The sequence below is a fragment of the Pholcus phalangioides genome, unplaced genomic scaffold (assembly GCF_987345545.1).
Source record: "Pholcus phalangioides strain wild (caught in Gottingen) unplaced genomic scaffold, Ppha-v1.0 ptg000007l_1, whole genome shotgun sequence".
In the NCBI taxonomy this organism is placed as follows: Eukaryota; Metazoa; Arthropoda; class Arachnida; order Araneae; family Pholcidae; genus Pholcus; species Pholcus phalangioides.
This window is the reverse complement of record NW_028301600.1, coordinates 56,654,585-56,678,389: the sequence shown is the minus strand read 5'-3', so window position 1 is coordinate 56,678,389 and position 23,805 is coordinate 56,654,585. Positions and strand designations below refer to the sequence as shown.

General features: G+C 36.9%; 2 protein-coding genes across 3 annotated transcripts; one reads left to right on the top strand and one right to left on the bottom strand.

Moving 5' to 3' along the window:
* Positions 1–376: 376 nt before the first annotated feature.
* On the bottom strand, positions 377–23,338 carry LOC149085525 (eukaryotic translation initiation factor 4E type 3-like). Of its 2 annotated transcripts, none has more exons than XR_016192859.1 (6): positions 23,124–23,338; positions 18,599–18,671; positions 16,569–16,724; positions 3,827–3,893; positions 2,344–2,440; positions 377–807 (listed from the first exon to the last, which is right to left on the bottom strand). XR_016192859.1 is itself a non-coding variant. In XM_089233587.1 (6 exons), the coding sequence occupies exons 1-6, from the start codon at positions 23,201–23,203 to the stop codon at positions 764–766; spliced, it is 573 nt and encodes a 190-aa protein (XP_089089713.1). In that variant the 5' UTR covers positions 23,204–23,338; the 3' UTR covers positions 377–763. The 2 variants fall into 2 exon arrangements, 1 of the variants encoding a protein (XP_089089713.1); XM_089233587.1 differs by having other exon boundaries at positions 2,344–2,496.
* LOC149085526 (uncharacterized) lies at positions 9,198–10,577 on the top strand. The gene has a single exon (XM_089233586.1). It carries the CDS (start codon positions 9,285–9,287, stop codon positions 10,509–10,511), a length of 1,227 nt encoding a protein of 408 aa, XP_089089712.1. The 5' UTR covers positions 9,198–9,284; the 3' UTR covers positions 10,512–10,577.
* Positions 23,339–23,805: the final 467 nt, after the last annotated feature.

The window sequence follows — 23,805 nt, the reverse complement described above, 5'->3', positions numbered from 1 at the left end:
GAGAAAGATGTTGGGGGACACCGTTCTCAGCACTGCCAAGGCGGAGGCCTTTGACGTCACATGCTCCCTCCAGTAATATAAGCTCGATGATATAACCACTATCTCATGCTGACTGGGGGTTCCAGACTTTGGTTTGTTGCCAAATCTTCACTCCCGGTTACTTAGCAGGAAAATATATCTGTTCAAGTCAAAATGTATTTATACTCTGAAGATGGCACCAATTTTTTGTGGTGAAATGCATTATAGGAATTGTGATTTTTTTTTTTTACCTTTCTCATTGGATTTCTTCTGTGATTACATAAGACAAAGGATTATTTACTCTTCAATAATAACAACTTGTTACAAAGTTTGTCACAGTAAAATAAATCATCTGGAATAAATGAAAAATTTTGGTTACTTTTTTATTTCCACAAATCTTTGGATGAATATTATAATTTCAAATATATAAAACACTATAAGTTGACTTCTAGGAAAATTCCAAAAAAAAAAAACAGGAGCTTATATTTCATTTGAATATCAACATTTTAAGAATTACACAAAAATATACAATCTAACTGGCCTTCAGTTTCACAAATAGATCATTTACAAAATTGAGTGAATTCAGCATCTGGCCATACACTAGTAACGCCAATTTCATAAAAGCGCAAATATATAAAAATATTTCAGTAAAATATCTTGGTGATCTTGTGATAATTCTAAATAATGCACTTTTTTAATTAAGTCCTGTGATATGTGGTCAAATGTCAACGCAAAAAAGTTTTTATTAATGCCATTTTTCTCCTTCAAATGAACGATTTTCAAAATGAGCTAGAAAAAAAAAGAAAAATTAATTTCACATACACTTTTTGACTTTTATTACATCAATAAATAGTAATTCATTTATAAAGTCAGTATTTCAAATTATATAAACACTATGTTACTCACAAACATGCATAGAATTTAGATGTTTATTCATCACTTGAATGGTATGACTGAGTTCATTAAAATATTAATACAAAAATAAATTTAGTAGTTTAAATCTCAGAATAGAAAGCATACACAGAGAATTGACAACTAGAATTCCTAGCCATACTGCTTCATGCTCAAGTAACAGAAGTATAGAAATACTATAAGGGAAATATTATGCATTCATGTAACACTTCGTAAATTTTTTAAAAACATCATTATAATCATGCATGATGTTACATTATATAATGCTCTAGTATTAGCTTATCTGCCTAAAAGGAATATTTTTACTCAATTATAGTTTATATAAGGCTCAGTTCATTCAATGTGGATGTGTTAAAGGTTACAGCAAATATACATGTATATATTTTAATTTGGTACCGACTTCAATAGGGTGAAAGAAAAAAAATTACCACCCCTAGCAGAGAGTGATCATCCATAAAAACGGCAGCAATGGTAAGTTTAAAAAAAACACAGAAAACCATAAAAAAGTCATTCTTTTTTCTGAGTAAAAATTTTTGGTGAAAACAATCATTTTAAATAAGGAATAAATGAAAAAAAAATCAAATATATTTCACTGGGACCTTGAAAATCAGTTTATGAACTGGCAACACATGGGAAAAAAGTGTTGATCAGCACTTTCATGGGAAATAAGTGTTCTCTATCACTTAAAAAATTTGTTGGCTCTGATATTTTTTTTCCAAGGATAGCTCACGGTATCTAGAGCAAAGGTAAACTATCCTACACCTCGTCTTTGAGAAACTTTCCTCTCACTTGGTGTCTTTTAACATGGAAATTATCAGCTTTTGAGATCATCAGAATGTATCTTTTCGGAGAAGTCATCTCTGAGCTTCAGAAACAGTTATGATAAAAACCCTGTTTCATTCATTTTTTATACATTGGTTACACTGTGCCTACAGAAACATTATTTTATTTATGTAACTTGAGCCAATATTTTTTTTTTTTTTGAAACACTGTGATCGAACACTCTTTTACTGGGTGTTGTCAGTTCATCAGGGTGTCTACCAAAAGCAAAATTTTGTGACTTTTCTGTGACCTTTTCTCATTTGCAGGGCTCCCACTCTAAAAATTAGAAAAAGTAGGATGGGGAGGGTACTCCCCCCCCCCCCCCAGACAACATATAATCATGGCATAATTAAAAATTCCCTAGAAATTTTTTTTTTTTAATTTTTAAGAATATTTTTTTTAATTCTATTTCAGTATCCTGTAAGATTGACTCAAGCCAAAGCAAAATGACAAATGATAGTAGCACTGCACATTAACCTTGTATGTTAATTATGCTTTTATGTTAAAAAATACCCGATTACAAAAATAAACATGGAAAAAATACTTTTTAAATTCAAACAAATTGTCCTATAAAGAATAATATGTTTTTACCTCTATAAAATTCGGCTATAAACATGGTGTTTGGCAATAACTGATGAACTTTATGCAGTAGATTATCTTGAACAAGAGAAGCATTTTCAGTCCAGATCTGTAAAATATCATCATTTTCCCTCACTGTGACACTCACCCCACATACATCATCACCTGATAAAGTAATTCTGACTATTATTTAATCTTTTTCACTCAGTAATCGCATTTTTAATATGATACTTAAGTTTCAGATAAAGAAAATTATTAAAAACTACAAAAGTATTACAAATTATTGCATATTTCTTAACAAGTATTCAAGTAAAAACAATGTGATGTACAGGTAGCACAAAGTACAATGGTATCTAACTTATCAGTTGTGGGAAATATTTAGCAGTTAAAAGGTGGTAGACCAGAGTTGTGGACCATCAGGGAAAAAAATGAAATCATCTCAGCTGGAAATCAATCCACAAAGAAATTATATAAATTGGAAGATAAATTATCTATATATATAAATACTGGGTACATAGCAAACACGGGCATGGCATTTTACTAGCGAACTGTTGATTCTAGAGGTATACCTCCAATCAGAAAAAGTTTCCAAATAACGTGTAGTACTCAGATATGTCATTCAGGTTTCAAGGGGTTGTATAGTTATTGAAATAAAAAAAATAACTTTGTACAAGTCCCCGTGCGCCCCAAAACCCAATTAGAAAGTTGTTGCCCTGTCTCTCCTGATGCCAACAAAAAATTTCATATTTCTAAGTGCAAAACCAGGAGAGGCATAGCAACAACTTTCCAACTGGGTTTTGGGGCACACAAGGGCTGTATAAAAAATTATTTTTTTTATTTTAACAACTATGCGAAACCTTGAAACATGAATGACAAATCTGAGTAGTATACATTAATTGGAAACTTTTCTAATTAGAAGTATACCTCCAGGATCAATGGTTCGCCAGCAAAATGCCATACCCTCTGTTTGCTATGCACCCTTCATATCAGAATCATTTGCTAGGGGGACCACTTTTGCTCAAAAAGGACCCAGGTAAATTGGAGCAGATTGGCAACTCTGAAACATTTTTGACTGATTATTACATTGGAAATTGTAAAGAAGAAATACAAAACATAGCTTTTTTGCTGTTATTGTTATGCCTAATGTATGTGTCGAATTGTAGTTATACGAGTACATTACCCCTACAAACCTTTTATACCAATACAAAATCTAAAGTCACAACTGGCAAATTGCCCAACAAGGTGGGTGAAAAACAATTGAAAAGACAAGATAAAAAAATATCAATACATGTATATGTAGAGAAATAGCATTGAAAAAATACCAATAATAAATATGAAGAAAATAACAATAGAGCTTTTTCAAAAGAGGTTATGTTAATTAAGAGCAAAAAATTCGAATAATAAAAATTAATGTTTCAAAACATCAATGCCTATTACTCAAATGACACAAGCAATGATATGCACCTACAACACACTGCATTCTTCAAGTACATACCTACTTTAATACAGCTTGAAAATTGTTCTCCAATGGCAGCAAGAAGTAACTCTTTCCAAGCTGTTGGCTGAATAAGTGAAAATAAGAGTCACATTCATTATAAGTTAGATCCCATTAATAATAAAAGAAAATTTCAAAACGAAAGAGATAAATATGCCTTAGCTTATTAATTTCACAATGTTTTACTCATACATCCTATACAGGGTGGTAACTATTGACCGCCCAATAATTACACATGATTCCTTGTGAAAAACTAATATAGAAAAATGTTTTCCGTTTTGGATAAGGTTTTGAAATTTGTGACGCACCATTTTTCTAATGGTCAGTTATGCGCCTAACTCTGAACAAAAGTACATTTCTCCGCCAGCAGCAAGTTGTCACTTCTTGAAAATTAACTGAAATATTCAATCCCATTAGAAGTCAAGTTCTGCCTTCTTCAAAGTTTTCCTGCTACAAATGCCTATTTTAACATATTTTTAAGCTTATTAGTGAATTTCAGAGGCCATGATCTATAAAACTTGAATATTTCGAGCATTGAGAACAAAAAAGAATTGCTCTTTTTAAAATTTTCCAACTCTCTCGGTACTAATTATCATCAGAAAGCCCCATCTCTTCCAGCCTCGTTCCCCTTTTTCATTTTTTAATTATTATCTAGTTTTAGCAATAGTGTTAGTATGCCTTGACCTCGATAGTGTTGTGTAGAGCTTGCGACAGGAGAGGTTTCCGTGATCTAGGGGTATAGTAGCTGATAGTTTCAATTGTAAAGGATGCGTGGATAGGGCAAGGTTGGAACTCGAGGTCGAAACGTTACGGGGAAAAGTTAGGGTTCTAGAGGGCCCAGTTATAACGGAGCCACTTGTCATCGAGCCACCTGTTGATGAAGAAGCAATCTCCATGAACAACGACAGTTTAGAAGGCGAATGGGTGGTCGTGGATGAGGTAGAAGGGGATAGTGATAGGGGTTTAATCATTGGCAACTCTATGGTTAGGGAACTTGGGAACAGAGTGTGTAGGGATTTTCTGGGTTTCGAGCACTGCTGTCTTCCTGGGGGGGAGATTGGCAACGTTTGAGATGTTTTTCATCACTGAAAGTTGCCCTTGCGGATGATTCTGTGGGTGGGAACGAATCAAATAGGAGTGAATATTAGTGAGTCTCTGTCAGAGAGAGTATTGGGATTTACTTTTATCTTCTAGGGAGGGGGGTTCAGATGTGGCAGTGATTCCAGTGCTGCCAAGGGGTAGTAGGGGGTATAGGAGTAGAATCCACCAATTCAATATAGGCCTGAAAGACATTTGCTCCTCACTTTGGGTCACATTCTTGGCGCTTCCCGCATTTACCAATAGGTGGCTTCATTCGGATGGGATCCATCTAAATAGGAGGGGGGGTCTGGGAGGTTTACGATAGTCTTAGGTCAGGTTTTTTACTCCCAGACGTCGTAGTCTAAAATGCGGATTAGTTAATGATAATCACAACAGTACTGACGAGGAATTACCCACCTGACTTGGATGGCTTCTCGATTGACACTAAATCACTGGGAAAATTAAAATGTGTGTTAATGCCAGGAGCTTGGGTAATAAGAAAGATTTTTTAGAAACTATAATGGTTGTGGAGGGCCTTTTGGAACTTATAGCCGTTACAGAATCTTGGGCAAACAATGGGGAGATGAATCTTTCTTACACACCTCAGGATACAATGCTTTTTTGACAAATAGATCTGATAGGAAAGGGGGTGGAGTGTTGATATAGGTGAAATCATGTTTGAAGGCTAAAGAGTGTAACGTGAAGAGAAGTGTAATTGAAACTATATCGGTTGAGCTTGAAAACAAGACATCATAAACTTATTGTTGGGATTCAACTACATCCAAAGGGATCCAAACTACATCGCCAAATTTCAGGATAAAATTTCCTGCATGTGTAAGCGTAAGAGGGTTATCATACTAGGGGATTTCAATTACCCAGGTATATATTGGGAGGGGGGGGGCAAAAGGCTAGCAGGGATTTCTCGACAATGTTGAGTCAAAAACCCTGATAGAGTTGATATTGGACCCAAACCCAGTCCGTGACTGGTGTGGGCAATTTCGACAAATTCTGGTGGGCCCTACTCAGTCAAAGTCACTTATCTTCACCTCCATGTCTGGGGCCCCCTGGGATCTTGTATGCTAAGGCAGCGAGACTCGAACAAAGAAAGTGTAGCTTCTTTTCTTGTGCGATCAGAAGAACTGGAGGAACTCTGTGGGGGATGGAATGGGGTCTCAGCGGATGTCTGCAGTAGAGAGTACAGGTGAAAAACTGTGTTTAGCGTTTCCTAGAAAACGGTTCCTGGTTAAGCCAGAACCCTGTCTAGCCAACAGGGAGGCTGCCGTATCAACTGGTGTATAATCCCGCTCGTCCTGTATTTCCAGGTGGCACCTGGGTAGGGTAAGGCTCGACGATGTAGGGGCTCTCCCGAGGCCACTGCTGCACGAAAGAATCTGGGGTTGGCTCTAGGAAATCTCCCTCGGAGGAAACGCAGGGACACTGGTCGCACATTCTTTCTACAAACAGACCATGAATTTGGACATCAAAGAGAAAAGAGAAAAAACGCAGGATGTCAATCCCCAATGCATCTAACCCCTGCACCAGGAGAAGTGGAAGCAAGAGTGGAAACACCCGTGGAAGCACAAGCCGAAGCCAGGAACCCTGCGGTAGAGGGAAATCAACTAGCGAGAAGAAAATCAAAAAGAAACGCCAAAGACAAAGGTGTAACCTGGAGAAAGCTCTGGCAAATGTGACCTTAGCAGAGGATGATGCAAGGAATGAGAAGTCCGCCACGCCCACTCTCAGGAATTGCATCAGGCACTGTCGAAGCCTCACAAGTGTGAGGCATTCCTCGCAAGTGTGGAAGAGTCCCTGGCGACACGCCAGAATCAAATTTCAAGAAGCCTTGCAAGGACTCTTCCTACAGCAAGGCTACCAAGAAAGGCATCACCCTCAGGGTCCAGGCTAAGGATCCAGAAAGGAAACTGACTCCAGCTGATGTGTCTCACATTACCAACTCAGTGGAGGACCAGATGCTGGAGGACACTGGGGGTATTTACCCTCACGTTGACAGAACCATCTTTGGGGAGGAAGGTCTTCGCATTATATGCAGAGACCAGACAACCCTGGTGTGGTTGAAAACTGTGATCAATGGTTTACCACCTCCACCAAACGTTGATGGTCACACCGGGTACCTTGCCCTAGGACCTGGTGATAGACCACCAATGAAAAAATTCTTCGTCTGGATTCCTGGAGACAGGGATCCTAACAAATCTCTAAAACTGCTCAGTAAATACAATGAAGATCTGGTAGCTGGCCAACTTCACCTGCGAGCTGTCATCCCGGGAAATGGGGGTAATACCCTGGTGATCGGGGTAGAGCAAGCGATGGTGGAGTGGCTTGCCACCAGATCTTTTACTGTGCATTGTGGCTTGAGTGTTGTCACATTTAGGGAGCCATCTCCCTGACTAAACAAGAATCGCCCTATCACGATCTGCTCAGTCTATATGGCCTATGATCTCAAAATTCCGCAAATGTTCTGTGAACTGGTGGAATACTGCGAACATCACAAAATAAGCATGATATTTGGATGTGATGCCAATGCTCACCACACAGTGTGGGGCAGCTCAGACATAAACCAGAGAGGAGAAACATTACTAGAGCTCCTCATGAAAACAAATCTGGTTTGGGCTAACCAAGGGCACACACCAACCTTCTGTACATGTAAACTGGAAGAAGTTATTGATCTGACCCTGGTCTCAATAGATATTGCAAACACGATCAAGAGATGGAGGGTCAGCGATGAACCTTCCTTATCTGATCACAGGTTCATAAACTTCTACTACGAAGCAACATTTATTCCCACTTTTTTCAGAATTTTAAGAACACAAACTGGGATCTTTTTAAAAGAAACCTGGAAAGCCAGCTCAACACACTCGTCAACCCTGGTGACGAGATCTTAACAGCACATGACTTGGACCACCATGCTGCCACTCCGCCAGAGGTGATCAGGAACTCTGCAAATCAGGCATGTCCACTCAAGCCAGACAAATCTAAAGTCTACTCAAAAAATTGATGGACTAAAGATCTTGAACTCCTCCATAAAGAAATAAGGAAGGCACACGGGAAGGCTGTTAGGACTAAACTTGAATCAAATTGGACTTACTATAAGGAAGTTCAAAGAAAGAAATCAGAAAAGTGAAAAATAGTTCTTTTGAACAGAGATGAATTCACTGTCAGAAACTGCCAAGGTTATCAAATTGATGGAAAACAATTCCTATGATAAAATAAATGTTATAGAACGACCAGATGGTAATTATACCGACAGTCCAGTGGAGACACTGGAGTGTCTTCTGGACTATCACCTAGGCGGACCAACAGAACCAGACTGGTGTACAGACTAGGCCCATCCTGGAACCAGTAGACACCTCAATAGCCAACATAATAGTTGAATATAACAAATGTACCGAAGCCTTGAGGGGATTTTCTCCATTCAAGTCACCAGTCACAGATAGAATATATCCTATCTTTTTACATTGAGCTGATTCGCCTCTTCAAAGCCAGCCTAGCTTTGGGATATATACGCAAAGTATGGAAGAGCTCCAGAGGTGTCTTCCTACCAAAACCAGGAAAAGACACCTATTATAAATAATCATCCTTCAGAATTATTACCTTATCTTCTTTCCAGTTAAAGTTACTGGAAAAACTGATACTCTGGCATCTTCAAGATATTCCTCTCTTAATGGGTAAGATTAATGTGAACCAGCATGGTTTTAATACCGGGTTGCCACTGACTCTGCTCTTCATCAACTGATTTGGAGAATTGAAAACACAATTATCAATGGAAAATTTGCTATTGGTATTTTTCTGGATATTGTTGGGGCCTTTGACAACGTTACTTTTGACTCTGTATGTAAGGCACTAATAGATTATAACATTCCACCTATGTTAATTAGATGGATCGATCACATACATGCAGGAACTGAACAATCACTGCTCGTGTTCTTGATGCCCAACGTGAAAGAGCTATCAGAAGAGAATTTCCGCAAGGAGGAATCCTTTCTCCTTTTTTATGGAACATTGACTTCAGCTCCCTGATCTCTGATCTAATAAAAGGACCAGGATATACACAGGCCCATGCAGACGATCTAGTCGTGCTCATTCAAGGGCATGATTTATCCACAATGAGGATTCTTGCTCAACAAATTTTAAACTCTGTCAGCAGGTGAGGTGACAACCACCAACTAACACTTTCCATGGAAAAAACCAGAATTGTGATTTTCACATGGAACAGAAAATGGGAAATTGGAAACTTAACCCTTTCAAGGGACAAGAATTAATCATATGTGACAGAGTGAAATACCTTTGATGTCATTCCGATTCTAAGCTCTCCTGGAAATCCCATATTCAAGAATGAGCTAAACGGGCCACTAATATACTTATGCTATGCAAAATAATTATTGGTGAAACCTGGGGTTTAAACCCTAAAACCACTCAGTGGATTTATACTGCTATTGCACGCCCAGTGCTGAGCTATGGTTGTGTGGTATGGCATCAGGCGTTATCAAAGACCTCTTATGAAACTGTCCTACAAAAAATGCAAAGACTAGCTTGCATTCTTATTACGGGAGCCTTACCAAGCTCTCCCTCCATCGCCCTTGAAAATACTCTTAAGTTACCATCTCTGAGATGGTACCTACAAGGAGAAGCTTTTAAAACCATGTATAGGATGGAAAGAAATGGTACATGGTGCAATCAACCTTATATGGGATACAAACCTCCTTTCAAGAAGCATCTTGACAGATGTCTACTGGGAAAAGTGGAGATCCCCACTCTACTAATGCCAAAAGACTTCTGTTCCAAAACAAAAAATTTCACTAAATGCTTCACTATCCACATACCCAGGAGAAATGAAGTTGCTCACATAATTGATAACATCTCAACAGGAATTATTGAGTGTTACATCGATGGCTCTAGGATTACTGATACTAGGGCTGGAGCAATTTTCCGCATCTTTGGAGTGGATCACGACTACCATAAGATACATTTGTATCTAGGCAAAACGACCACAGTCTTTCAAGCTGAAGTATTAGCAATAGCCGTACTAGCTGAAAGTCTGATTTCTAAAGGGTATCATGGCAAAAAAATTGTTATCTTCTCTGACAGCCAAGCAGCACTATTGGCTCTTCACAACTTCAAGTTTCAACTGTGTGTAAAATACTGCACTGACATGCTGAATAACTTGGCAGCATTGGGCAACACCATCAACCTTTACTGGGTTCCTGGTCATGCAAATTTCCAGGGAAATGAACTCGCAGACCAGATAGCCAAAGAGGCAGCGAACCTGAAGCTATCTGGACCTGAACCTTTCTATCCTGTTTCGATGTCAACCATCAAAGGAGATGTGAAACAATGGATAGAAGACAAACATTTAAGGCAATGGAACTCAAGGCAGGACTGCAGACAGGCCAAGCTGGCCTTGGGAACCCATCCGAATATTGCTAAAAAACTTATCTCATTGAACAGGAAACAAATTCGACAGGTTGTACAGATCATCACTGATCATGCTAACCTAGCGAAACACCTACACAACTGTGGCTATGCAGATTCACTTATTTGTCCTGCGTGTGGAGAAGAAGACGAAACTCCACTCCACCATGTGGGATGATGTCCCGCCTTCTCTATCCCGAGAAGGAACTACTTCGGTGATCATAAATGCTCCTAGCATTTACAACCTGGTAAATTTATTTTCTCAATTACATACTAAACACCTGTGAATACATGGTGAGTTTCAATTCTGCTCTAACTTGAACTCTCATGCGTTACTATCTAATAACTTCATGTTGAGTTCTCAGCCATAAGAGCATTCAGAGAGTATAAAAGTGGACGAGGTGACCTATCATTGTTTACTGATAAAAGAAGAGTGTTGAAGAAAACGATAAGGGATAGTAAAAAAAGAAGTTGAATCTAAGTTGGCAGATAACATTGGCTCTGAACCAAAATCTTTTCGATACATCAATAATAGATGTAAGGGTATAGTTGGTCCCCTCTCGATAGGAGGGTCTATGTTAGAGAGCAATGTAGACATGTGTAGTGCTTTCAATGACTTTTTCGTGTCGGTTTTTAACCCTCTGACTGCTCAATTTGTGGACCAAAATTGCTTCAAAAATTGTCCAATTTTTTTTCACTCAAAAAGTGAAGTTTGATTGGTAATACCACGTGCCTTCAAATGCAGCAATTTAGTGGACAACTAACGACATCTGTTGGCCAAAACATAAATGAAATGTCTAATACTGTATTATAATTTATTTCAGTGGTTAAACAGGGAAAAAACGGGATGTGCTCCTCAATAAAGGAAGAAAAACACATGCCCGCGGAAACTGCGGGATGAGCAGATTTTGCTACATTTGAGTTGCCCGTGGAAATCACGGGATGAGCAGCCAGAGGGTTAATGGAGATAATGATATTCAATATACGCGTGTTGCATGGGGTAATAAAATCCTCAACGATATTCAAGTGGAAGACGTGAAGGTCCTGAATCTTATAAAAAATTTATGTGCAAGCAAGGCACCAGGACCAGATGATATCTATCCTAGGGTCCTCAGGGAATGCGCTAATGAATTGTTGGGGCCAGTCGCACAGATATATAGGAGCAGTGCTGCTGAGGGTTTCCAATCCCAAGGGATTGGAAACTTGCTAATGTTGTTCCGATATTTAAGAAGGGTAGTAGAGAAGCTGTGTCCAATTACCGTCCAGTGAGTTTGACGAGCTCCCTCTTGAAAATTTTGGAAATTATCATCAAAAGGCAGTTTGTGAAGTGGATAGACGAGAATAATATATTGGCGGATAATCAGCATGGGTTCAGGAAGAGGAAGTCATGTGTAACTAACCTCCTTTGCTTCTATGATCACATGACTAAGGCTTTGGCTAAGAGCGAAAATGTAGATGTTGTTTACCTTGATTTCCAGAAGGCATTCGATTGGGTCCAACGTGGTAAACTCTTGAAACGTTTACATGAGATTGGGATAGAGGGCAACTTGCTGAATTGGATAGTATCATGGTTTAAGAGATAGGTCGCAATGAGTTATGGTGAACGGGGAATTCTCTGGTTGGACAGACGTCACAAGTGGAGTTCCTCAAGGAAGTGTCCTTGGCGCCATACTTTTTTCACTTTTTGTCAATAAACTCGATCAGCGTATCGATGGGATTGTTAGCAAATTTGCAGATGACGTGAAGCTAATGGGGGTAATCGGGAATTAGAGCGATAGGGAGTTGATGCAGACCAACTTAAACAGGATTGCAGCATGGGCAAATGAATGGAGCATGACGTTTAGCATTGACAAGTGCATGGTCGCTCATTTTGGTTTGAACAACCCACCGTTCTCTTACGAGTTGAATGGTGTCACTATCCCAGATACAACTAGGGTCACCGATTTGGGAATTCTCATTGACGAGCGGCTTAGGTTTTCTGGACATTGTTCAGCGGTGGTCAAAAAAGTGAATAGAATGTGCAAAAAGTTTACCTTGCATTTCCCGGTTCTTTAGCATTTTTCCCCCAGTAACCATTGAATGGATGACAACAATGCAAGAAACAAGATTTTGATTAAACTATAAGCATTTATTCAATTATATATTAACTATTAATATAACATGTTAACAACAATTATCACAATTAAACCTTTCTCTCAATATTATAACAGAACAATAAAACTAAACGGTCGCACCATCATGTCCAGGTTTTCACGTATTAGTTCACATCATCCGATAGACACTTCTAGGTGTCTATCTCACAGCAGAAGACTTCCCGACACCAGCTTCAGGCGGGTTTAGTAACTCCAAACACTGCGTAGGGAACTGGAGGCGAACGTCCATGGGTAGCCGGTTTGGCCACTAACCAATCCACAGGTGACGGGATCACGATGACATTGGGTTTTTGCATGAAGTCCAGCGATGAGACGGGTGAGGTGCCAAGGGCACACCTCTACAATTTCAAGTCATTGTTTTAGAGAGACGATCTAGCTCACACCTCAACAGGGCATGACGTCTTAGTGATTAAGACAAGACGTTAGTTGGAGGTAGTAGAATCGGAGAGTAAGTCGTAGTGAAGCACATCTTTATCTGGTTTTTATATGGGAGCATTCCCATAATGCTTTACGATAGAACCAATCACAAGATCAAAGGTGCGGTATTGAGCTTGCATCTAATTTACATAATTTTATGAGAGAAAAGGAAATATTGTAATACTGAATCTGGCAACCGAACATAACAGCAGCCGATCGGCGGACACGATCCTGCCAATTGATCCCGTAGGCAAAAGGTAAAACAAACTAAAATATATTAAAATGACTAGAATTAGGATGATTTCTGCGGGAACCTAATGGTAATGTTACAAATGCTTGTTTTCATTTTCAAAAAGGTCTCTTCACATTCTCCTGAAGTCATTCTTCCGCTTTTTTGAGGCTTAGTTCGTCCTGGACTGGAGTATGCTGTAAGGTTTTGGAGACCATACTTACAGAGGGACATAGACTTGATTGAAGGGGTGCAGAGAAGAGCTACGTGTGTCCACAGGCACACAGGGTTCGAGTTATGAAGAGAGATTTTTTAAATATGTTTACATTGGATGAGTGCAGGTGTCAGGGAGATATGATCGATGTGTTCAAAATTTTCAACGGGATGGATAGGATGCACCATGAACTTTTAGTACACTGCCAATCGACTGCTTTTACAAGGGGACACCAGTATCGATTGGTAAGGGACAATACAAGGTTATGGTGTCACAGGGAATTTTTCTCTAACAGGGTTGTTAATAAATGGAATAGTTTACCCCTGGAGGTAGTTAATTATAAGACAATTGACACGTTTAAAAAGAAATACGATAAACATGTTGGGGTAAATCGAGAAGCTATCCATACTTAGAATAAGACAACCATAATATTCTTTATGGGCATTGTATCATGTGTATATATTGTTTATAATTTTTGTGATTGTGTGTTTTTAATTGGGTTGCTGTATTTTTGAAATATATGACATCCATATTTGTTATGGGCATCTTTTTCTCAGCCACCTCATTGGGCATTTTACCTGTTGTGGCGTTGTATTTGTATAAGTGTAATGACTGAAAATTGTATCGTTGTAGGCCTGTTTCTCTCTGTGACAAGACTTTTTAATGGGAGGATCAGCTCCCATTTGCACATTGAAGTTTGAAACCACAGAATTTGGCTGGTGCCTAATTTTTTTTTTTTTTTTTGTCAAGCTCTGGAGCATCGCACAGTACTGTATATTTCCTGCACATAGAGTGCAAGATAATTATTTGGCAATAGCGTCTCCTGTCCTATAAAATGATTATCCACATTAGGTCATCATTTTAGATGGTACAAGTAATTTCAGAAAGTAAAATTTTTAAATAAGAATTTACACCTGGGTAAATTTTCACACTGTCACTGTTTGGAATATGCTAATGTGCGACAGGAATTTTATGTACGGACAGATAAAAACTCTCTGCATTTCTAAAAATACCTGAAAAAAATGTGCTTGATGTAGATGAAAATTTATTATAATAGAAATTTCTGCCAAAAAATCACCTGTGCTCAAGCCACGTAAAAAGTTACAGCTTAAAATTACACAATATTCACTTTTGTCCACCTCAACTATTTTCCTTTGAATTTAACTGACAAAGACTGGCTCCTCATAGCTACAAACCACCTGGTGTTTGCAACAAACAAAGCTTAGGTTTTTACCAAAACAAATACACTAAAACATTGGTTTAGGTCTATTCACACACATCAGTGCAGTAGATGTACTGTCTTTGGTCAGACGCTGGTGCATCCGCCCCGTTACAGTCAGAACTATTCACGCATATTGGTTCAGTTCCAGTCAGGTTTCAAGCTAATCAAAAAGGAATTACAGGGGAAATAGTTCGCGTTTTAATCTCTACATTTAAATATAAATTTTGTACTAATAGTTAGATTGATTAATAGACTTCGAACATTTATGAACACAATGTGGCGGCATAGAATGAAAGTAAAATTACACTTAAATAAATTTTTATAAATTACAAATTTTATTTTCAAGAGATAAGCCACAATTTCAGGCACCTCCAAAAACACAACTGACCTTGTCCTAGCAAACCATATGCTGGTGGGGGTGAAGCGTGAAATAAGAAATTGTGATGAAATTAATTTTTGAATTTTTTTTTTCAGCATATAAGCCGCAATTTAAGGCTCTTATCGAAATCCTGTTTTCTCGCACTAGCAAACCGACAGCCGATGGGGGTGAAGGGTCAAATAATAAATGGTGATCAAATACATTTTACAGATGTATTTGTGAATGGATAAGTCATACTTACTCTTATAAACTATTTACATACAGCAGTTACGGTGCATCTTTGAGGGACCCACCTGGTCTCAAAAAAGAAAAAATTCTCCCTCTACTAGCTTATCCATCCACACTCACCAAGAGAAGTGAAATTCAGAAGCCCATGTTCTAAAAAAAAACAACCGTCCTATATTTCTATTATTTCTCTTCCTCTGTAACAAAATTTTTTTTCATATTATCAATAGGAAGAATAACGATCAATAGGATAAATAATTTTATCAATTCTGCCTCCGGACCACCTATGCCATTGCCTAATGACAAATGACACCATGCCTCTCAAACCTAAAATTACGGTTAACTGCAGGAAAAAAAAAATTATTTGATGGCAATTCATCATTTCACTCTTCGTCCCCATCCACCATTGGTTTGCTAGTACGAAAAAACAGGATTTCGGCAAGAGCCTGAATTTGAGGCTTATATGCTGTGAAAAAAATTTTCAAAAATTTATTTCATCACCATTTATCATTTGACTCTTTGCCCCTATTGGCTGTCAGTTTGCTAGTGCAAGAAAAGAGGATTATAGCAAGTGCCTAAAATTGTGGCTTATCTGCCGAAAAAAAATAATTTTTTTAAATTTATTTGATTGCAATTTATCATTTTATTCAGTGTCCCTCATACCTTGGTTAAGCTACATTCATTATTTTATGAAATTTATAACAAAACGAAGTTATGCGAAATCAAAATGTCACATTTTACTTAAAAATCTTGGAAAATTCGCGAATATTACCCACAGGCAGCCGTCTTAGATTTTAAACATTTCCTCGCAAATGAACTGAAATATGACGACAATCAGACTGACGGGTCAGATTCTGCACTGCACCTCATGAGTGTGAATGGAAAGGCTAGTAGAGGAGAGAAGAATATTTTTTTTAACTGAGATGAGGCAGGAATCTCATGGCTGCAACGAGCCATGACGGATGTGTGTGAATAGACCTTTAACTGTTCGGACCAGGGCTGTGACGGATAACCGAATAGACGGATAACAGAAATCTCTTAATACATACGTACAGTAACATGATTTCACTGTGGCCTTGGGATGAAATGAAAATAAAATCTTTTAAAAGTGAATAATGCATACATATTGTATTTAATTATACACAAAACGATCAAACTATCTTTGAGTTCAAAACATTCCTAGTACCCTAACTCATCTTTCAAAAAAAGAAGTAGGCTCTATGGGCTACATATTATACCTCAAGCTACCTGATGCAAATTTAGCATTATTGTAGCTATAATTTTAAATTTAAACTTGAAAGCTAAAAAAATCAAAAATATTATTCTTATGATATATGAAATGTAAAATCAAAATTTGTCTCAAAATTGCTCAGTTAAGTAAAAAAAATTGCCATACTGAATCTCTCTTTGCAATTTTGAAGCGCCAAGAACCACCTTTTCTATTCAATTCATCTTCCCATAATGGCTTCCTATCCCCTCTCATCAAATGATAGCTGTATCTGTTTTTCAGTTCTTTAACATCAGGTATATTGTGAAACACGCTCCAAAAGCCCTAAAAATAATTAATAATCAGAAATCACATTTGGATGTTCCGAGTCAGTACACAGTTATACGAGATTATTCAGTTATTAAATTGATGTTATCAGTACCACTTTGCTTACATGATTTAATAATCTTTACATTTTTGATAGTATGTTGCAAAATGAACCAATCATCAGTTTTTACAAATCTTTGGTATATGCCCTAAAGCAGAATGTTTTGCATTCTGCAATGAGCCCCTGGCTGACTGGAAATGTTCTGCAGTAAAAATTCTCATAATAGCATCTTCTACACTTAAAATTCTACCAGATTTTTCTGTTGTAGCACCAATTGTTCTGCAACGTATGTTGCAGATTTCGGCATATTCTGCTTCGGGGGTATATGAATTGGTAAAACCTTGAATTTATATACCACCATCATGTTGATGATCACTTAGTTATTTTATTGAAAATTTTTTAGAGCTGCCCTTAGGGATGTCTGACAAGTGCAACTTCACTGAGCCCTGCACTCTAGGAATAGAAATAGCAAAAAATATATTTTTTTTTGTAATGTTCAAGACAAGGTGGCTGCTCAAGTATAACAATGATAAGGAAACAACTTTACCACCTGGCAGTCGAGTGGTTAGCATGCTAGCTTCTGGCTGTGCTTGGCTTGAATATCGGTTCGGGTAGGGGGATGTCTACCAACACTAAGAAATTTTCTGGACAGATCATGCGGATCTCTAGGGAATACGTGAGGATCATATATATATTTTTTTAATAATAAAGGTCTATGCACACAGTAAGGTCTTGCCCATGTGATTAAAAATTTTGTTCATGAATTTCACTGTCCACAAATAGAAAATAAAATACTATATATTAAAGAGCTTTAAGAGCTATTAAAGAGCTACAGACTGCAGCAGATCCTGGATTTACAAGGGTCCTACAATGAATATTAAAGGAAATTTATACTGCCTTTCCCATTACATAGAGAATCTCTTGCATCTGTGAGACCCAAGGTGGAGATTTGCTGGCTATTGTCCACAAAATTCAAAAAAGTGTGTAAACAGAAGTGTCTACTAATGAGGAAGTCCATTAGATAAGGAATTACATACCATAAGAGTTCATAAGGGATTCATACCATAAAGAGTTACCCATGATTATTTTCACAACAAGCCCAGTGTCTGTATAAGGACAGACCTCTGTTTGAAGTTAGGTTATAGCATGGGATAAACCAAGCCCTAACTGCATTTACAGGCTTCAGCGCTTGAAAAATGAGAAAAATTTCTATTTCCCATTGATAATGAATAAAAACAATCTCGTAAGATAATACCAGTAGTATAATTTTTACCTGAGTTTTCACAATGCGGAATTTACATTATTTTTTCCCCCAATTTATTTCTACTTTCTTTAGATTAACCAGTTTTTGTCAATTTGTATTTCAACAGATCTTCATAAAATTTAACCACATGATTCATAAGATCATAATAGGTGAAGTTTTGTCAATGCTGTGCCCTATATCAACTGCTTTGGTCCCTTACTTCTGTGAGAACAGTTCTGTAAATTTTTAGCCATGTGTAGAACTAATTTTAAAGTGAAATCTGTTGATTTTGTCAGAGCAAGATTTTACTAATGAAACTCTTTTACTGAAGTAAAGAATTTTTAATTTTGTTTCTTAGAAATTAATTTTAATATTCTGTCAATCACTATTCAATAGATAGCCATTGTTGTACACAGAAGTTTTTATGTAACAAAATATTAAAGCTTCAGCTCAAGAAAAAATATTAATTGCAATAAAATATCTTCATAAAATTAGAATCTCTGAAAAAGATAGGCAATTAACATGCATGAGAACTATAAATTAGTGTACAAGTATTAGTTTACTAATTGGCTGGTTTTTGCAACAAACCTGCACTGAAGAAACACTATAAACCTTTTGGAGACTAGCTTCAAACTGAGCAGCACTGGCACCTCTCTCTGTCCTTTAAATTAAAACAAAAAGAAAAATATCAGTTTTGGCATCAGGTTATTTAGTAAATTTAATGAAAATTGTGCATATGGAGTCCATTAACACTAAGTTTACTGACATTTCTTATGTACCTATCTCTACCGACACGGGTCAGTTTGAACCATGTGAACAAAAATGTACTATATAAACCAAGGGCGGCTTAAGCGAAGGTGCAAGGGGTGTGGCGTACCCAGGCAGCAAGTTTTAAGGGGCGACAGCATAGACTTTAATCAAGACCCCCAAAATTTAACACAGTAAAAATTCATATGACATCACGCTTTTGAGTCATACTTCAACAATGGAAACATTGAGAAAATAGACAGGGTGGGCCTTTGACCTTAATACCAGAAATAAGAATGTAAGCTATCGGGTCGGCTCGAGACGAAATCTGTACCCATGCGGGACTTATTTTTTGTGTCCCCTGCCTATTCCCAATCCCCCATACATCCGGCTCCAGGGCCCCCTAGGCTGGAATCTTTCGCAGGACTCAAGCCAGATTTTCCACGGGGTCTCTTCTACAGTTAATTTATAGTGTGAAAAAAAAAGAAAAATTATAAGGATTTAGTCCCAGGACCCAAGCTGGAGCCCTGTCAGCCCTATCCTTGGGGGTCATGCCCCACCCTCACAACTTATTGAAACAATTCTTAACAAAAAAAAAAATTGCCCTTTCATCCCTCCAGAGCAAAAAACACATTCTTTGATTTTTTTCGGCCAATGGAACTTTTATTTTTACCCATTCAGCACCCCTCTTGAGCAGCGCCCTGTGTGGCCGCAATGGGTCACATGGACAAGAGCCACCCCTGTACTCTATGACATGAGGCAAGTGTGCATTTTGGTTCCCTCACTCAGAATTTGTTCCAGGATAGTCAAATGAAAGCAAAGGAAAAATTCGGCTTCTCACTTGTCTGGTCCCTGGAGTACCAGAAACACCTTTGAAAAAAATTTCTTAATAAAAATAACCTCTTTATATATCATATTTACAGGATAAGTGATGATGGCTCACAAAAATAAGTGCTGTTTCAAAGCTTAAGTTATTGGACACTATTAATGGCGGTATTAAACTACAACTGGCATAGTTTAAACTACAATCGCAGGTTAAATAATTAGCAATCGACACGGATTGGTTAAATTGAGGATTTTAACCAATCCGTGTCGATCACTAATCCTCTAACCTGCGATTGTAGTTGAAACTGTGTTGGTGAATACAGCCGTAAAAATGGTAGAATACTTCTGGAACAAAAAAGAAAACTGAAAAAATCTATTTCAAAAGCGGGATGTATGGTCATGCAAATTTTTCATGGAAAACAATGGTATGCAGCTTTCTTCTGAAAAAAAAAATCAGGTTTATCTTGAAGTCTCCTTCACTGAAGCCCTGTCAGCCTCCTGCCAGGGTTGCCATATGAGGCTTTGCACCCGAGCGGCAGGTAAGCTAAAGCCGCCCCTGATATAAACGTACTATTATAAATGAAACTGAGATATATGTATATGTACATAAAATTTATATTATTTAATATTATATTACATTACATTTATTCCACGCATATTTTACAGATGTACTTAATTTCGCTTACACATTTTCCGTAAACAGTTTTTTTACATTCTGTACAGGTGTTGTTGGTTTTGTTTCTGTTTTAATATCCGATATTTGGCAAGCCTTTCTTCCTTGTTTTTCCAATCCTTATCTCTTTTCTGCATCAGGGTCTTCCAACACAAATATATTGTGCATAAACCAAGACAATTTTCTGGTGTTAATGCTTATTTTACTAATGCGCCAAATTGACCCCGTATTGGTAGAGACAGGTATACCACATAGAGAACTTCAAACTTAGAAAGCTTTCAAAGAAGACAAATTTCAATATGTACTCATCTCGTTGAATGAACAAAAGTGAATACAAGTGGGAAAAAAAAAATCTAAACAGCTTCTATAATTTCACTCATGAAGTTTGAAATGGGTCAACATGGCCCGGCCAGTAAACTTAGTGTTAAAACATAACATACTCTGAGATTTATCTGGATATACCCTGTAACAAATTCTGTTTTTCTTCGAAATAGATCCTCGTAATACTATGGTAAAATCCCTTTCTACTTGAAGAATAAAGAAAATACACTTTTATAGTCCAATACCCTTTTTAAATATTGTTAGTCCTGAAAGAAGGATTTCCCACATACTTGAGAATAGCTGTTTGTTGGCAACACTCTCTTACTACAGCTTTTGTTGTGGTTTTCTATCGAAAAAAAGATCATCATCAAGATGCTTTGTTGTGTAAATGAACTGGTAAATTTATACATATTCGACTGCAGTTCTCATAGATAAAATGAAACATTATGCTACCATCTACCATAAAATAATTTTTCATTTGTTTCATATTGTTTCTGTGTAGGAAGTATTTAACCACTGTACGGTCAAGGACGTAATATTGCAGCCAAACACCAATGGAATAAATTCAAACATATCTATCTGTTTTCTTTCTTCCCATCACCACAAAACTGTTGCAACTCTATAAAAAAAAAATAGTTCTTTTCATCTCTGTGATAAGGAGGAAAAACTTCTATTCTAAGGTGAAATAAGTTGTACTATATGCATGTCCATAAGAGGGGAAAGAAAAAAGGTAGGTGAGGGTGAAAAGAGAAATATACTTCATACCATCTATCAGATAACAGAGAGTATAGTAACTGTTTTTCTTTTATCTGTTTTACTTTTTTTTTCCTCTTCCTTTTTCTAACATGCCATTATGTTAGAACAAGGTTATCAAAACTTGTATCGTATTTATCTCCGATTCGTCAAGCAGAGATCATCTAAATTTCTCGCCAATCGCTTGTGAGTGAAGCGGTTAAAATTCGGGTACAAGGTGGGCAAAAAGTCTGTAGAAACTTTAAAAATAAATAAAAACCTGAAAAATAACGAAAATAAAAAACCGTTCGCAGAGTTAGCATCATTAGGTCATGGAAATTTTTTTAAGACAGCAAAAAAAAAAAATAACTCAAAAAACAACCGATACGTGGCACTGGTACGAGCGACTTCAGTGGAAATATGCAAATGAGACGGTTATAAGAACTTGCACTCCTAATCCACAACCACTTTATCGTTGCAAACCGTGTATGTGGACCTGCTGCACTCTGTCGTTGCTGGATTTGTGACTCGCCTGCAATGTGCTATCCCCTGTGGTGGTGGTCATGTGGAACACGTACTGCTGTAATGAACAATTTGGAGGCATTCTGTTTGCTATTTGCGTATCTTTTCCTTGACTTGTGTACGTCAACACCACCTATCGGCTATATATTTTGTTATTTTTTCCCATCTTAAAAAAATTCCTGTGACCTAGCGATGCTAACCCTGCAAACTGTTTTTTATTTCACTTATTTTTCTGGTTTTTATGAATTTTTAAAGTTTCTACTGGCTTTTTGCCCACCCTGTATATAACAAGTTCAAGAATAGAAAGTTTAATTACATGTCAGGGCTAGACAAAGCCCAGGCGCCAGGTCACCATGGCAACAAAAAAATCAGTATCAGTGCCTAAAATTTTCTAAATGAGCTTGCTAAATTGCAGTCTAAGGGAGACACAAAAATTTATGATTTCATTAGTCTATGTCTTTTAATGTAGGGAAAGTAAAAGAAACATTATTTAAGACATTTTTTGTTGCGCAAAAAACCATGATTGGTTCCTAAGAAATTGGACAAGAGCCTAAATATTTTTCGATTTGTCAAGCCTTGTATTATGTATATGTTTAATTATATATATTATGAATATGTATTTATAATATGTATGATACATACATGTATTTTTTTTTTATTTGTTCACAATGTTCCTTTTGAGTGATTGTGACACAACTTCCCTTTCGTGCATAGTTTTGCTTTACAAAATGTAATTTAAAATGGAGCCTTTCAACAAAAGTTGTTAAAGTGAAAAAGAAAATAAAAAGTGAGGTGGATAGAACAGCAGCCAGACTCAAAACTTTATGCACCTTACAACCATTGAATAATATTTTCCTTAAGAAAATTCACAATAAGTTTGCCAAATTAAAGAGTAACTTTTCATATAAAAAAAAGCATAATGAGAGATATATATATATATATATATATATACACACATACATGATATATATATATATATATATATATATATATATATATATATATATATATATATATATATATATATATATATATATATATATATATATATATATATATATATATATATATATATATATATATATATATATATATATATATATATATATATATATATATATATATATATATATATATATATATATATATATATATATATATATATATATATATATACATACATGATATATATATATATATAAGTAGTGTTATTTCTTTACTCCTCTCACTTTTTGAACTGTAAAAGCAGATTTGTTTCCTAACACAGAAATGTAAAACATGATTAATTCATACTTGTCAATCCAGAAAGTCCACAATGTAGTGAGAGGCACCTCAACCGTCTCATTTGTAGATACTGCAGCCTCGCTCATCATCCTCAGTGAAAAAGAAAAACATAAAGTTCAAGTGCCAAATACCAAATAGCATAAGTTTAAAGACACAGGGCAACTTATACGCCTATAGCAACTGAAGCCCATCCACCATCGAGTGTTTATGTTTAGCTCCCTTGTAACTTGCAACGTCATTTTTCCAGGCCTTTGACGATTGGAAGCTTTCTACCCTGATTATTTGAAAATGAAACAAAATATGTTGTTAAAATCATGTGATCGCCACCTGGCAGTTGACTGGTTAGCACACCGATCTTTAAACGTACGGATTTGGATTCAAATTCAAACTGAGGCATGGTTGTTTCTTTTTTTATCCGTTTGGAAACGGCTTTAAACTGCAGGTCTTGGTCTAATGACCGTGATAGAGTAGTCACAGAAGTGAAGGAATATCATCACCATCATCTTCAGGCTGATCATATTTTCTCGAGAAAAATACGGTAAATTCCGTTCATATTATAAATACCGGATATCGGGATATCGCTAACCAGTCGCTAAATTACGGCGAAATTGCCAATTATGGCACAAATTTATCAAAAATACCCAAGTAACTATTTCGGACCTTCACCCCCCAAGTTTGAAAAGATTATCAA

Excerpts from the sequence above, each read along its gene's own strand:
- LOC149085526 (XM_089233586.1), top strand. The coding sequence starts at position 9,285 with ATGCTATGCAAAATAATTATTGGTGAAACCTGGGGTTTAAACCCTAAA.
- LOC149085525 (XM_089233587.1), bottom strand. The coding sequence starts at position 23,203 with ATGATGAGCGAGGCTGCAGTATCTACAAATGAGACGGTTGAGGTGCCT. Across the intron at positions 3,894-16,568 it reads AAATTGCAAAGAGAGATTCA|CCAACAGCTTGGAAAGAGTT; the intron begins GTATGGCAATTT and ends TCACTTATTCAG. Across the intron at positions 2,497-3,826 it reads TTCAAGCTGTATTAAAGTAG|GTGATGATGTATGTGGGGTG; the intron begins GTATGTACTTGA and ends TTACTTTATCAG.